This window comes from Arachis stenosperma, chromosome 7 (genome assembly GCF_014773155.1).
Source record: "Arachis stenosperma cultivar V10309 chromosome 7, arast.V10309.gnm1.PFL2, whole genome shotgun sequence".
NCBI lineage: Eukaryota > Viridiplantae > Streptophyta > Magnoliopsida > Fabales > Fabaceae > Arachis > Arachis stenosperma.
The window spans coordinates 83,687,497-83,703,635 of NC_080383.1; the positions used below are offsets into that span (position 1 = coordinate 83,687,497).

Here is a 16,139-nt window from a genome sequence, read left to right on the forward strand (position 1 = left end):
ATATATATGTTACGATAGTTTTTCTTAATATATATACATATACATAAATAATTCTATACATATACATAAATAAAAAATATATGAATTATATTTTATTAAATAATATGTTATCAGTTATTAAAAACATTAAAATATAAACCAAAAATATTTATAAATAGAACTAACATCACTTGAAAGAATCATAAAAAATAATCAACTTACCTTCATGAGAACCATTTCTATGTAAGTTGTCCTGTTCTTGTCAAATTTGGATAAATTTTCCATAACCTTATATGTTAATTTTGTTAAATAAATAAATAAATATATATATATATATATATATATATATATATATATAACGGTAGTTTTTTCTAATATATACCTATACATAAATAATTCTATACATATACCTAAATAAAAAAATATGTGAATTATATTTTGTTAAACTTTATGTTACCAGTTATTAAAAACATCTAAATCATATATATTAATTATTTTTTTGTTATAATTATTTCGTTATATATATATGATTATTTTTTATTCTACAATCGTGCAATAATTTTTTATTTTTTATATCTATATATATTCCTCAATTTCGCCTCCATTCATACGCATATTAACAATTTTTTTCTAATAGTGATGTTTTAATTTTTTATTTTTTTTTCACGTATCTTTCTTATTTTTTTTTAAATAGTCATGTTTTAATATTTTTTCTTTTTTCTTTAAATATATTTTTTGTAATAATTATATTACTAATCTAAAATATAAAATGAGAAAAAAGGTGATATATATATATATATATATATATATATATCCAAGAAAGAAAATAAACTTAAAAAAAAAGAAATTTTATATTAAAAATATAAAAATAATACATTCAAAAAGAATAGTTGTAATTTATAAATTGAGTCAACAATTTAAATTTCTCTAAAACTAATTTAATCAAATTTCAATATAAGAAATAAATTACTTAAATAATATTTAATCTATTCTAGTCCTTAAACACGTATAGATTAGAGTCATTATCGTAACGATAACAAACTGAAACAATGTTGTAAGTTCGAACATTTAAAAATCATACAAATTCAGACCATTTCTTTGTTATTTGAAAACCTTCTCTATCCCTGATAGAGTTAAATCGAAATTTCTTTTATGAAAAAAGAGTTACAGAGATGGCTTTAATGTGTTGGAGACTAAAATCCGGAAGTCACTATTTATATTTGAGTGTGATACCTATTAAACCCGAAAGACCAAATAAAATTGTATCTCTGGTGTTATTCTCATTTAATTCTAAATCAAAAGTAATAATGACTTATTTAATTCAGTATTTATGATAATAAATGAGATGACCGTTATATAAGTCATTTAACGTAAAATAGCTTAATTTACAATTATAATTAATATATGTATTGCCTATAAATAGATTAGGAAATAATAATTTCGTAACAAAATAATCAATCAATTTAAATTATAATTAATTAATTGATAGAAATTATAATAAATTGTATGATATTTAAATAATTAACTAAATCAATTAGTTGATATAATTAATTTATTATAATAAAATAAATTTAATGAGTTAAAAGAAATAAATCGAAAAATATCGTTAGAAACATGTTACGACAGTTTTATCATTAAGTGCAGAAATTTATTTTTTACATAATAGAATATATATTTATAGATTATTATATTAAACACAGACTAAAAAAATACACTAAACAAAATAAAAGCGTCAATGGTTAAATATAACCTAAAAAATTACTTAAATTAAAAAAGAACTTGCGATGAATTATAATAAATCTATATATGAGAAGTAAAAGTAAAATAAATAATTAAAAATAAAGTAAAAAGAGCAATTAAAAAATAAAAGAAGATAGAAAAGATAATATGTGGAGTAGATAAAAAATGTATTGCAATAGAATATTAATATAATTAATTAATACAAAAGATGAAAGAGAAAAATTAAAATACGATCTTATTAAAAAAATTTCAAAAAAAATATTTTGAAAAAGAACCTATTAATCAACTTTTATAAAAATATTACAAAAAAATTAAATTATCTTTAAATAAAATAACAATACCCTTAAGAATTATTAATTAAAATAAATAAAAAAATTAATATAAAACAAAATCATAGAAAAATATTAGCAAAATTTAGATAAAGTAATAAAAATAAAAAATTACAAATATTTTTTCTGAAGTACAAAATAAAGAAGAAGAAAAGAGATATATAAAATAATAAGATAATAGTTTGAATTAATTGAGTTCATTTATTTTGTTGCTTTATATATTATTTATTAAATAATTTAATATTTATCTCGATGATATTAAATAATAAATTAGTTATAATTAATTTGGTTTAATGAATCAAATAAAATTTAAAATAATTTGATATTTACTCTAATTAAATTAAATATTTGAAGTTATGATTAATGTAATTTAATGAATCAAATAAAATATTAAATAATGAAATATTTATCCTAATCAAATAAAATTATATAATTGATTAGTTATAATTAATACAATTAAATGAATTAAATACATTAAATTGAAAAATAATTTAGTTAATTTGTGTCTTAAGGACACATTTTAAAAATAATTATTTTTCAACAATTTTTATAAAAGATTTTTTATAATATTTTTAACTTATGGTCTAAAGGCACAATTATAATAATTCATTAAAAAGTACTTAATTAGTTAATATAAATAATTAATATAATTGATTTAGTTCAATAAATTAAAAGAAATAAATGTAAAAGAAAGAGATAAAGAAAAAGTAAAATTAAAAAAATGTATATCCATTAAAAAGTAATAAAAAAAGTTTTTTTTAGTTTTTATTTATTAATTATTAATTTATTATAATTAATTTCATATAACATTCATTACATATTATTCATCTTATAAATTAATACAATCAATTTATTGATATCAATTATCGATAATTAATTATAATTGATATAAGTCATTTTGCTATACTTTCTAAATAAATAATTAAAAATGCACGTCTCAATTTTTTTGATAAAGTAAAATAAAATAAAATATATAAATTGAGTAGATATAAATCTAAAAATTATAAATTTTATTAACAATTCAAATAAATTAGTACTATAAAATTAAATTTAATGTCTATTTTAAAAATAATTACTGATCTTTTATTCTTTTAATTATTAATAATTTAAATAAAATAATACCCTATAATTTATTTTATTATTTATTTTAAGTAATTACTAACACCCAAGTGTATATTATCAACATAATTTTATCACGGATATTTCAATCTTATCATCGTTGCAATTTTGTACTATCTTACTTTTTTTAATTGTTATTATGTTATTAGAATTATTAAATAATATTAATTTTTTTTTAAAATAGAAATAGCGATAGCGCTTTGAATAATTAATTCAATAGAATTAAATTTAAAAAAATAAGATGATTCAATCAATTATATAAATAATAGCATATTTATAAATATTAATATTGAAAATAGTCTCACTAATGTCAATGATCAATACAATAATTATATAAAAAATAATTAATTACACAATTACATAATTTTCAAGATCCTGTATAGTTGAATCTAACGGACAAATAAAAAATATCTATATGATAATGTCTTAATATTTTAGCATACTTTAAATCATATTATAAACTTATATATCATATTATAATTAAGTCAACTTCTTAAACACATTATAACATAAACCATCTAAAAAGATACACCAAATTAACGAATATCACATGGGTCACAGTATACACTCTAAATTGTCACAATATTTCAAATAAAAAGAACATCAATACAAAAAAATCAATGAATATATATAACTAAAATAAAGAGTAACAAAGAGACACAAAAAAAAATAAAGAGAATCAATAAAAACATTAACATATAAACCACATATACGAACAATGTATGAAAATAGAATATTACAAAACAAAATTATAGTAAAATTATTTAAAAACAACATAAAAATGACACCTTTTTTGTTAATAAGAAGTTAAAGGAAAAGAAAAAATGTGTGCCTAATAATAAGCAATTAAAATAAACAAAAATTTTAAAAAAATATAAAAAAATAAAATGTATAAATAAAGATAAAAGAAACAAAAATTCAATAAATTACAAAAATTGTACCTAAACACGAGAGAGAGAGGGGAGAGAGCAATGGAGGGAGAGAAAGAGAAAAGAAAGCGAATGAGTAAAAAATATTTGATCTAGTATAAATAGATGGTATTGAGAAGAATAAACTAATTAAATTAATTCATATATTTCGTTATCATATTTATTATTTATTAAATAATTCGATATTTACTCCAATCAAATCAAATAATTAATATAATTAATTAAATTAATTAATTGATATAATTAATTATAATTAATAAATTCATATAAATTATAATAACTGGTAAGATTTGAATGTATAATCAAATTAATTAATTGATATAATTAATTAATTATAATTGATTTGCTTTAACAAATTAAATGAAATAAATAAGGAAACACCTTAAGAGCATGTCGTTATGTTATTAAGTACAAAAATTTGATTTTTATAAAATAGAATAAATAGATAGATAATAAAAATATTTTCTTAAATTAGTATAATTGTACATTATACATTAAATATTAATTATAATATTGTAATATAATTATAATAAAGATATTTTTCTAAAATAAGTTTATTTAGAGAAATATAAATTAGTTACTAATAACTGATGTCGTTATCATATAATTATCATATTATATTATTATTATTATTATTATTATTATTATTATTATTATTATTATTATTATTATTATTATCAATATAATTAAAATGATTAAAAATATTTTCGATTGATAATTGATAAGTAGTTTAATAATAATTTAAATATTAATTTTATATAACTATAATAAAGATATTTTTTAAATTAGTATAATTATGTATTATTACTTAAATGCTACTTATAGTATAATTATAATAAAGATATTTTTATAAAATAAACTTAGAATTGAAAATAGTGCATTCATTTTGGAAAAAAAATATATTCATGAGAAATCGACCTCACTTCCATTAGTTGGAGGAAAACCCAGTTTTAGTATATTAAGTAGATAGAATTTTAATAATAAAACACGGGTAATTGAAATAGTTTATATACGGATTTTTCAAGTTATTATTATTATTATTATTATTATTATTATTATTATTATTATTATTATTATTATTATTATTGGATAATGAATAAGAATTAGACATATATCAATATTTTAAATTTAATATAACTAAATGAATAAAAAAAATTAAAATTAATGTGCGTTATTAATATCATAAAATTTGATCATTTTATGATTAGATTCAAATATTCTTACCATGATTACTACGATCGGTGTAATTATCATATCATTATCATATTATTATTATTATTATTATTATTATTATTATTATTATTATTATTAAAATGATTAAAAGAGTAGTTTAATAATGCATTAAGTATTGATTTGGTATAATTATAATAAAGATATATTTCTAAATTAGTATAATTATGTATTATTCATTAAATATTGATTATAATATAATTATAATAAAGATATTTTTATAAAATGATTTAGAATAGAGAATAGAAAAGTTCATTTTGGAAGAAAAACGGAGTCACAAGGGATCAACACATCACCTTCGTTAATTGGAGGAAAACCCAATTTTAGTATATTAAGTAAATATAATTTCCTCTTATTTAAATTTCAACCGTATTCTCATCTTCAAAGCCAAATTTAACTACACTCTCAATTTATATGATTTATTTGTTTGTACTTGAATTTTGTATTTATCTTTTAATATTAATACAATTTTTTTATATTTAAAAATATTAATTTTAAATATTTTTCATTTTAAAATATCCCCTTTACATTATTTTTTTTAATCATCGTGATCGTCTCTTTAACAAAATAAGAAAAATATTTTTTTATGAAAATAATTTATTTAAAATAACTAAAATTATAATTGAATAAAAATATAATTTTAAATTCTAAAATATTAAAAATACATTTTAAAAATAGACTAACCAAGCATATTTTCATTATTTTCAACATTTGGAAATGAATTCTCTTCTCACAAACCAATCGCATTTTCTAAAACGTGAAAAGGATGAAAATGAAAATCATTTTCAGAAAATGAAAACCAAAAACAAAAATAAAAAATATTTTCATAAACCAATCATTCCCTTAGTTTCACTGTCTCAAAATCTAGTTCTACACACCAACATAGCCACAAACTAATCATCTAGAGTATGTACAACAAAATCATTAAAATCATCCTGCTTAACAATCATTTCACTTTTCAGATTTAATTTTGAAAAGTTATGGAACTTTCTTTTCTTCCTTTTTTAGATTATCAGGAACATTTTCTTGGTAAATAGTCAATTAATCATTAGTTGAGTCGTCACTTTCCTCTGGTTTGACGAAAAATTCAATATGAGCTACTCGACTAGGTTGCTGATAGCCTATAGAATCAACATAGGAATGTGAGGCTAATGGTTTGGCAATTGAAACCAAATGCTGAACTTTCAACATTCCAGCCCTCCCTATGCTTAACTTGCTTCCTCTATTTTCTTTAATCACACTGCTAGGCATATTAGAAGTTGTTGCTTTCAAGAACTTATATTTATACCTGGTAAATTTATGCAAAGAAAAGACAAATGAATTTACAGAAATGGTATTTGTCATGTAGAAATATCAGAAAAGGGAAAAAAAAAGTTATTACTTCACTGAAACTCGATGATCACACTGAAATGCCACTAATAGATCAGAATTTGCATAATACAGGAAGTCTATCTGGAGAAGGAAAAAAACAAAAAGATGAAATATGATGAATATGATAGTACTGGATCAAAATTAAGGAAAGTAAACAAAATCCAAGAATTGAGAAAATGTATGCAAGACTAGGATATTATCTTGTTCATTGTTTCCTCCCCTTTGATCCAAATAACCTAAAGGAAGCAGACAGAGTTTTCGTGATGGACAGTTGTTCATTCAAATCATCAAATGCTTATCACTAGACAAAAAAACTATAGCTAAGATGCAATTTTATTGCTTTTAAGTATATGAGAACCACGTCTTGTTAATTATAGGCATTATGGAGTAGAACATGAAGCCTCAGTTACTATTGGCTAACACTACAAAATGTATAACCTCTCTGTAGTATCAAATTGATCTATTAGAGTCTGTTTGGAACTGAAAATATAAAGAAATGAATTCATTTCTAATTCAAATCTCGTAACCCTAAATCCTAAACCTGTACAACTAAATTCATCTATTGAACTATCAATTTATCAAATGTGACTAATCAAACTCTTATTGCATAGTCACTCTTAATGATGTAAGGCATGTTACTATCAAAATATAATTAGTCTAAACTGCAACTAGCATGTAACCATTTATGAATTCAAACTTGAAGCAAAATGGACCTGCAAGTCTCCATGTCCTTCGGCTCTTAATGTAACTCATTGAATTCGAATTTGTTTGATTGATGGGATTAGTTAGATACCAAGTCATTGAAGGGATAGTTTACCTTAACGGTAAAGGTTAAGGGATTTGTCCCAGCTGGTTCAAAATTGTAGTCCCATGCAATTGTTTCGGGAATTCTTGTTCTGATCTCTGCACAAATGCTTGCATCCATCGAATCTACAGATCTAAAGCAAGACAGAAAAGACACTTTTACAAGGTTATTGGTGGAGACTAAACATCGTAACTCCTAAGAGAATTAATTGATTTAATTCATTATATATATTATGCATTTCAACCATCTTTGTGGCTACTCAGCAGAATAACAGATTAAAAAAGAAGTTCTTGACAAACAATTTGTTTAAAAAAAGGAAACAAAGTTTGACAGAAAGAAGTTCTACTGAATTGCCGTCCGTAATTAATTTTGGTTCTATCAATCACCTTTGTTTCCAGCAATACAAGATACTTAGCTTCAGAACTTGTGGGTTTCGAGTTAAAATTGTGGGGAGCTAGCTCGTGGAATATATTGCAACTTGCAAGCCGTGAGTGTATGTATGTCATATATTGTTTTTCCCCTGTAGAAGATGGTTTTCACCTGGAAGGGCATGATATTCTTTTCTTCTTTTTTTTTCTTTTTTTTATTATTTTCTACAATCCAATTACTTTGCAAGACAGACTGAATTTGTACTAACCACTAGCTATTAACAGTAAATGGATCTCGGAATGAGCATCGAGTTATCTATTAAGATCCATTCTAATCAAATGAGTGCCAACTGCCAACAAGTATCTATAGAGTATCAACAGGTTTTAAATTGTTGTCGCAATTGTGTTGTGATGCTAGAATATGGGGGGAAAATCAATTACAGTTGCGGCATTTATGAATCCTTAAATACAAACTCCAATCCTTTAATTTTTTTTCCGAATTTCTGTAGCATAGTAAAGTAGCTAAGGCATTCAAGATGAAAAATAAAAAAAGCAAATGCAAAGAGGAAGAGGTACACACTTGAGGAGAAGCTGCATATCAGGACCTGGATATTGAATCTGAATGGGGGTGGAGTGAGCAGGAACCGAGAAAGCATTCAAGCATTCCACAAAAATCCCCAAACTAAGTCCAAAACGAGGTCGTACTTGAGCGTTATAATCATAGCGAACGAACAGCTGAATAATGAAACAAGTAAATTAAAGCGGGAAAATTCAATTTAAGCCCTAAAGTAGAAGGCGTAAATTGGATGAAATAAAGGTACCTCGCGTTTGAGATAAAGCTTGGCTTGGAGGCAACCGCTTTCTTGAACGACGAGGACAATGCCGTGTTCGGATAACTCCAAGACGGCGTCCTGGTGGCGCTTCCATCGAACGGCGGAGAGGGCGTCAACAAGGCCTTGAACGTGTTCAAGCTGGCACACAAGCTCTGGCCTCTCCTCCTCTGTACCCGACGCGCTCATTCTCACCTCTCACTTGCTTTGATTTTCCAGTTCACATAGTAAAACGCTTCAGTGTTCACTGGGTTTTTCCGTTTTATCCAAATTGATCCAAATACTCCCAAAGAATCGGATAAAGGGTGAGATTTTGGGCTTGCTTGGGAGTCATTTTTTTATTTTTAAATGATATTTTTTTAAAAAAATTTTTATAAAAATAAAAGTAATTTTATGATTGAATATTATGTAAAAAAAAAATTTATTTATGAATTATATTTGAATAAAATAAAATAAAAATATTTTTTTATTCATTTATTATGTAAAAAATATTTTATTTTTAAAGAAAAAAGATTTTTTTAAATAGATGTAAATTATAGTTTTTTTAAAGAAATATTTTTTTATTTTTTTAGTACTTTTAATTTTACTATTAGAAATTTTTTAAATACATCAAAAATTAAAAAAAATTAATTAAAAAAGATTTTTTTTATCGATTTAATAGCGTCCAAACAAGCATTTTGGTATCAAAAAGGCTTTAATACTAATTTAAAGGCGGCAATATGTACCTGTATTCGGTTAGATAGAGTTGCCAACTCAATTCGCAACGGATAGGATAAAATGCAGGTAGAATTTTTGCGTGAGTTGGGTAGAGTGAGGGTTAAGGCTCAACTCTACTTGATCAACCCGCACCCTATATATGTATATGTTATATAATATATACTTATATAAAAATATGTTTCAAATAGATGTTGAATCAAAGATTTTTTAATAAATACAAAAGATCCTTAGCCATTAAAAAAAGATTATTAATCGATAATTTTTTTTTACATACAAATTAATTTTATTTTAAAATATTATCAAATTATATAATAATATTACATTTTTTGGTAACTATCGGATAGAATTAAGAATAGGTAGAATTAGGATTGGGGTATTCTCAACCCGCAAATAAAGTAGGATTAAGTTTATACAACTCTCAACCCGCGGATAGATTTATAGTTTGATCTAAACCCTACCTTACTCATTGCCTCTTCTAAATACTATTTTTAAAATTTGAATTAAGATAATAAAATTCATAGATAAATAAACTTTTATTTTTTCTATAAGCTAAATGTATAATTTGAAAAAAAAAAGTGATTTTCGGTATTTCTCAATATATAAGGTGATTTGGAAATTCAAAAAGCATTGGAGGCAATTTACATTTTTTTAATTTTAAAAAAAATTAAGAAATTATTAAAAATTATTGTTGTTTTGTTATTATTTAACTATTAATTTAATTTTTTTAATTTAGTTTTTTTAACATACTAATCCATTAATATATTTTATTTTATATTTTTAAATATTAATAATTAATTAATGACTAAAAATAATAAATTATGATAATCGTCTAATATTTTTCTTTTAAAATATCAACTTATTAAAAAAATTTAATTTTAAAATAAAAATTTTAAAAATGAAATACACTAGAAACGAATTGCTAATTTTAGGAAAAAATTCGGTCAGACAAATTCTTAATACACTAATTTATTCATCACTCTTTTAACAATTTATTCGTCAATAAGTTGTATTACATCATTCTCAATTTACTACATTAAATTGTATTACATCATTCTACGTATTTATATGTTAATACAAATGATTTTCGATCAATAACAAATAGGTGTCGAGATGGGATCTTGGACCACATAATTGTTAAGGGTATAAAAAGAATTGACCGGAGATCAAGTTTGCGAAAATTAGATCGATCAATAAATCGATAAAATTATTGGTTTATTAATTTATTAGTTTGATCAAAATTTAATCTAAAATTTAATCGGTTTAATTAAATATTAAATAAAATTATTAACAAATTTATATATAATTTTAAATATATAAATTTAATAATTTTAACTTAATAAAATTTAAAATTTCATAATTTTACATAATAAATTATTCATAACTTAATATTAGAAGTTTACAAACAATTTCAAATATTAAAGTTCATAACTAAAAACAATCAAAACGCACATAATGACAAATACATAATGTTCTAATATCAAAAGAAATATAAAAAAAATAAGTTTTCAACTAATCAAAGGTACAAGTCATCAAAAATCATAATCGTTATTAAGTGTTCTAATATCTCCATCATAAACAGGTAATTCAAAGTCACCATCTTCAGAAGTACTACCAAAAGAAGCTGTATTTGAGAAATCAATCATAACATCAGGTATATCCACATCAACTTTCATATCTCCTCCAGCTAATAAAATAATAAAAAACCAAGAAGAAACCAAAATTAACACTTAACAACATATATCATTAGTGAATGAAACAAATTTTACTATTTCACTCATCTTTAAGATACGAGGGCATAGCATTATCGGTATATAAAAAACTTTCAATGCCTTCATTGTCTCTATTAGTAAACTCAAGATTATCTTTATCCGTCATTATCCAAAAATCTACTGTGTCAATACTTTGAATGTCAATTGGATCATAATTCTTCTTCTTGCGATCCAACATAAATTGAATGCGTAGATTATAAATCACATAAACAATGTCACTTAGCTTTTAATGCTCTAATAGGTTCCTCCTCTTTGAATGGATTTATTTAAAAAGGCTCCAGTTCCTCTCACATCAAGCTGAAGAAGATGTTTGATAAAGAAGACGAATTGCCATTTTTTACAAATTAGGAGCACTCCCACCATATAACCTCCAGCATTAACCTACATCGATATAAAAGTCAAATATCGTTTATCACTCAATATTTAAAAAACCTTTAAAATAAATTGAACATAGAATTAAAATAACGTACCAAGTTCGAATCTCTTTGTCGCTCTCAAAGCACTTTTCCTCATAAAACTTTCTTTTTGATCTCGATATAATTGTATCTCTTGCATTGCGACAACTGAGTCATCGCAAAATGTGTTAATATCAAGTGAATCAAGTAAAGACCTCAAACTATTTGCCTTTTCAACAAAATCCTCACTATCGAAGAAAGATGGATTCAAAAAGTAAGCTGTTGCATGGAGATTATGCTTCAAATGCTTATTCCACTGCATTTTCAAGATACTTGTATAAGGCGTGTATGCAATTTTTCTATTTCTAAACATTGTCCTAATAGCATTTCATACAAGTATTTCAGGGAGGGTTTCTCATCAGCATTAACAATCCTCAACAACTTAATAAGAGGACCAACAATTTTCACAATAATAACCCGATCTTGCCAAAATTTACTATCCAAGATAATTGAGCTAACTATCTTCCAATTGGCACTCTTGGCTAATTTATGAAAAGTGAAATATTTGTCCACCATCAATACTTGCAAATCTTCCTTATGATCATATCTACTTTTTAAAGTAATCAAAACAGTGGCAAAATGTGTAACTCTTGGTCGAACAATTTCTTTCCAACTTTGTCTTTTTTTAAGCCAAGACAAGAAAATCATATAATTGTAAATAAACACAATCACTTTTGAAGCAGGAGAGACAAGATCATCTATGTGAGAAATACTTGCTATGTCTTTCAAAATAAGATTGATGCAATAAGTGGCACAAAAAGACCAAAAAATGTTTGGATACTTTTCATGAATAAGTTTTTCAGTAGATATATAATTCGCAGCATTATGAGTAACCACATGCATAATGTTACTAGACCTAACCCACTCAATAACCTCAACAAACAATTTAAACAATGTATCGACAGTTTTTATCATATCAGAAACATCAACAGACTTAACAAATGACATACGAGTAGGACAATAAACCAGAAAATTAATTAACGTACATTGCCTTTGATCAGTCCAACCATCTGCCATCAGTGTACAATCGGTACTTTTTCATGAGCTCCTATAGCTTTCAACAAGTAACTGACACTCTTTCTTAAGATGGCCAACAAATGAATTCTCATTTCATCATGTGACGGTCCATTGAAACCAGGTCCAATTGCAACAATACCGTCCAAGGTAGGTTGAAAGTAAAGTGATTGAATTACATTGAATGGATTACGTGCATCAACAATCCATTTTGCAAGCCCCAACTTAGCCTTGTGCATAATTTGTTTACTGGCCAAGACACTTTTTAAAGTCGGTTGAGACCCTAGCGTAGTCCTTTCCTTAAGAAGAACTAGTTTGGATTCTTGGACAACATTGTCTCTTGGCTGTTGATTACTTTGTGATTATTCCATCTTTAATATACAGCAAAATAGAAAACATGAACAAAAGTAACTCAACAAAAAATATTTAACAAAATCATTTAGTAACTCACAACTCAGACATTCAGTAAACCACTAAACCCGGTATTATTAACAAAACTACAAAAATATTATCAAAATCTGAAAATCAGAAACTCAATATTATTAATAACAGTACAAATTAGAAAACAAGAAAAAATAATTCCAAGCAACAGTGCTTACCCGCAGCAAGGAAAGAAGGGGAGTGACGGCAACGATAGAGGATTTAGAACTGCCAGCAAAGACAAAGAGAGAAATCTCGAATAGAGGAGACAATGACGGCGAGAAAGCTTCCACACGATGGCAAAGAGATTCCTATGTTAGCGACACAGCTTCTTAGGGCAGCGATAGAGCTTCCACACGCGAGAGGCGACACAGCTTCCTACGATGGTGACAGAGCTTCCACATATGACGGATGTCTCCAACGGAGGAGAGTTCGGCGATGACAATGAAAATGGACGGTCGTTGCGGGGCTAGGGTTCTTTCAATTTTCAATTTTGAATTTTTAGAGAGAAAGAGAGGAGTGGGACTAGGGCTGCATTTGAGGATAACCGCTTTTTTTTTTAAGGGTGAAACGGCGCCAGGTGACCAATTCTTTGATCGATTTTTTGCTAAGCGATTTATGAAGTCAACCAAACCAGCCAGGTGACCAATTTTTTATTAATCTGGTTGAACCAATTGATTCGGTTCGATTTTCAAAACTATTCCAAAGATAGAGCAGTTGCAATTTTGGTTTATTAGCTAGTGTGTATAACTGAATCTATTAAGCTAACTTTTCTGTTTTGCATAAATTTTAGTTAATTAGTTAGTTAATTTAACTTGGATATAAATAGCTTTCTAATATCTGATGTATATTCAGTTTTTGAATCAATGCAAGGTTCAAATTTCTTTTTAATTCTCTTTGTTCTCATTCTTATACATAATATGGTATTTAGAGCCTTTCATAGCTAAATAGCATTTTTCATCTGTTCTTCGATTTTCAACCTTCAATTCGTTTATTTTTCTTCCTTTTCTGCTTCTGTATTTTTTCAATCATTCTTGTTTTTCTTCATTAATCATGTCATTGCTCTTATCTGGGGCACCCTCAACCACTTGACCAGCGCATGTCTCTTTGGCCGAAAAGCTTGATAAAGACAATTTCAAAATGTGGAAGCACTTTACATGACTCACTCTTCAAAGTTTAGGCATGAAAAATCATTTAGATGGTTGCAATGCTCCAATTTAATTTAAACATACTCTCAACAACATAATTAACATATGACTTAGCCACAAAAACTGACACTACAGTGATCATAACACCTTAAGAACTCAAAGAAACTGAAGCATTCAAGGAATGGCCCTAAAATGATCTAACCTTAACTACATGGCTGGTTGCATCAATTTCAACTCTATTAAAAAATAAGGTGATACACTGCTCAAAATTCTGCGATGCATAAAATATCATTGACAATTACTTCTTAGTAACTTCAAAAACTAGAGTTTAAAGCTTGAAATCTCAATTGAAATCAGTCAAGAAAATTGGTTCAATTAAAGATTACCTTGCCAAAATTAGAAAATTGGTTGAAACCCTTCTTGTCATTAGTTGTCAAATGTAATACCCTATCATCATAAGCTTTATCTCTAGTTGTAAAGCAAAGGATGATAATGCGTCACAACAGTTCTAAAGTTTCATACAATAGTATATAATCAAGAAATATTAAGACTAGAAGTCCCATGAAGAAAAAGAAGATAAAAGATGTATAAAATAGAGATACAAAATGCGAAGTATTCACACACGATAATTAAAGCATGTTGGCACGAAAAGAACAAAACATAATATATAAAACCTTGTAAACAGCTCCAGGGTACATAAGGTAGTAGATAGAGTAAGCAAGTTATATATATACAATATCCAAGAAGGGAACTAGCCGCAACCCGTGGAGTTTAGGCTGACTAGTTTAATAAAAAATACAACAGAATTTTAAGTTAAAACAGCCACCTCCTATATCTCTCAAAGTTTTCCAAAGTAGGAGCCTTTAAGACAATGTGATTTATGGCACTAGAATTAACGATCCAAGTGTTTAAACATGAATTTCAATTTAAAAAATTATTAACAATAGAAAAAGTACAGATAACGAGTTGTTGGACTTGGCAAAAGTCTAAGTTAATTTGAAGGATAGATTTTTTTATTGAAAGAGTGGTTGTTTCTGACTTTGCAATCTAGAGAATGAACTTCAGCCACAGAAGTGCCATGAGAGAAGAGTGTTGGACTGACGAGAGGCCTAAAAGAGGCTCCTGATGAAATTGTTAGTGTACTCTTTTTCTTTTACCAAAGATAGAGTAGGAAGGCAAGGGGACAGCGGCGGCATTAATGGAAGAATGATTATTCATTGTGGGAGGGGGTTAAAGAGATTTTAGGATATGAATTGGTTAGTTTATCCATGGATGTCTGCAAAGGTCAAAACCGAGCTCTAATACCATAATAAACTCAAAGAGTATACAAAGAGTACATAAAGAGAAAGAAAGTTGTGTTATGTATTTTCTGATTGAAAAAATTACAAAAATAAAGCTAAATATATAGGCTGAAATTGTAACTGAATTAATTCGGTTGGGTTGAATTTATGGACCAATGTGAGACTTTTTTATTGTTATGGATTAAGATGAAAGAGTAGTTTAATAATAATAAATTTAAAAATATTATATGTACACCTAAAATTAATTATTAAATCAGTCGTCATATATTTATATCTAAATATATGTATTGTGTAACTCCTTTTTACCCTGTATTTGGAGTAAATTTTCGAACTAATAAATAAAATAGAGTATATTTTGTTCACCCCTACCGAAGACGGTTTCAACCTTCAAATTTTAGTGAGCTTCAATGATCATTGTTTCTTTGACATTTTTAATTTATTTATTTGGATTATTTCCTTGACTCAATGCATGGTTTATTTGTTTAACGATTTGAGGATCTTGTAATATTGACTTGCATTAGCAAGGTTCATGCCGGTGTGAGACTTGAGGCCCAAAATCTTTCTCACTTCTCATGTTAGTGTGAACATGTTTCATACACAGTATATGCTTCAACC

At 25.6% G+C, this 16,139-nt stretch overlaps 1 protein-coding gene across 1 annotated transcript; it reads right to left on the bottom strand.

Moving 5' to 3' along the window:
* Positions 1-6,171: 6,171 nt before the first annotated feature.
* LOC130941857 (uncharacterized) lies at positions 6,172-8,960 on the bottom strand. Its single transcript, XM_057870481.1, is given in 6 exon segments — positions 6,172-6,614; positions 6,708-6,778; positions 7,411-7,475; positions 7,478-7,635; positions 8,451-8,605; positions 8,692-8,960. Coding segments are annotated over 6 exon segments (894 nt in total). The 5' UTR covers positions 8,890-8,960; the 3' UTR covers positions 6,172-6,367.
* Between the last annotated feature and the right edge of the window lie 7,179 nt (positions 8,961-16,139).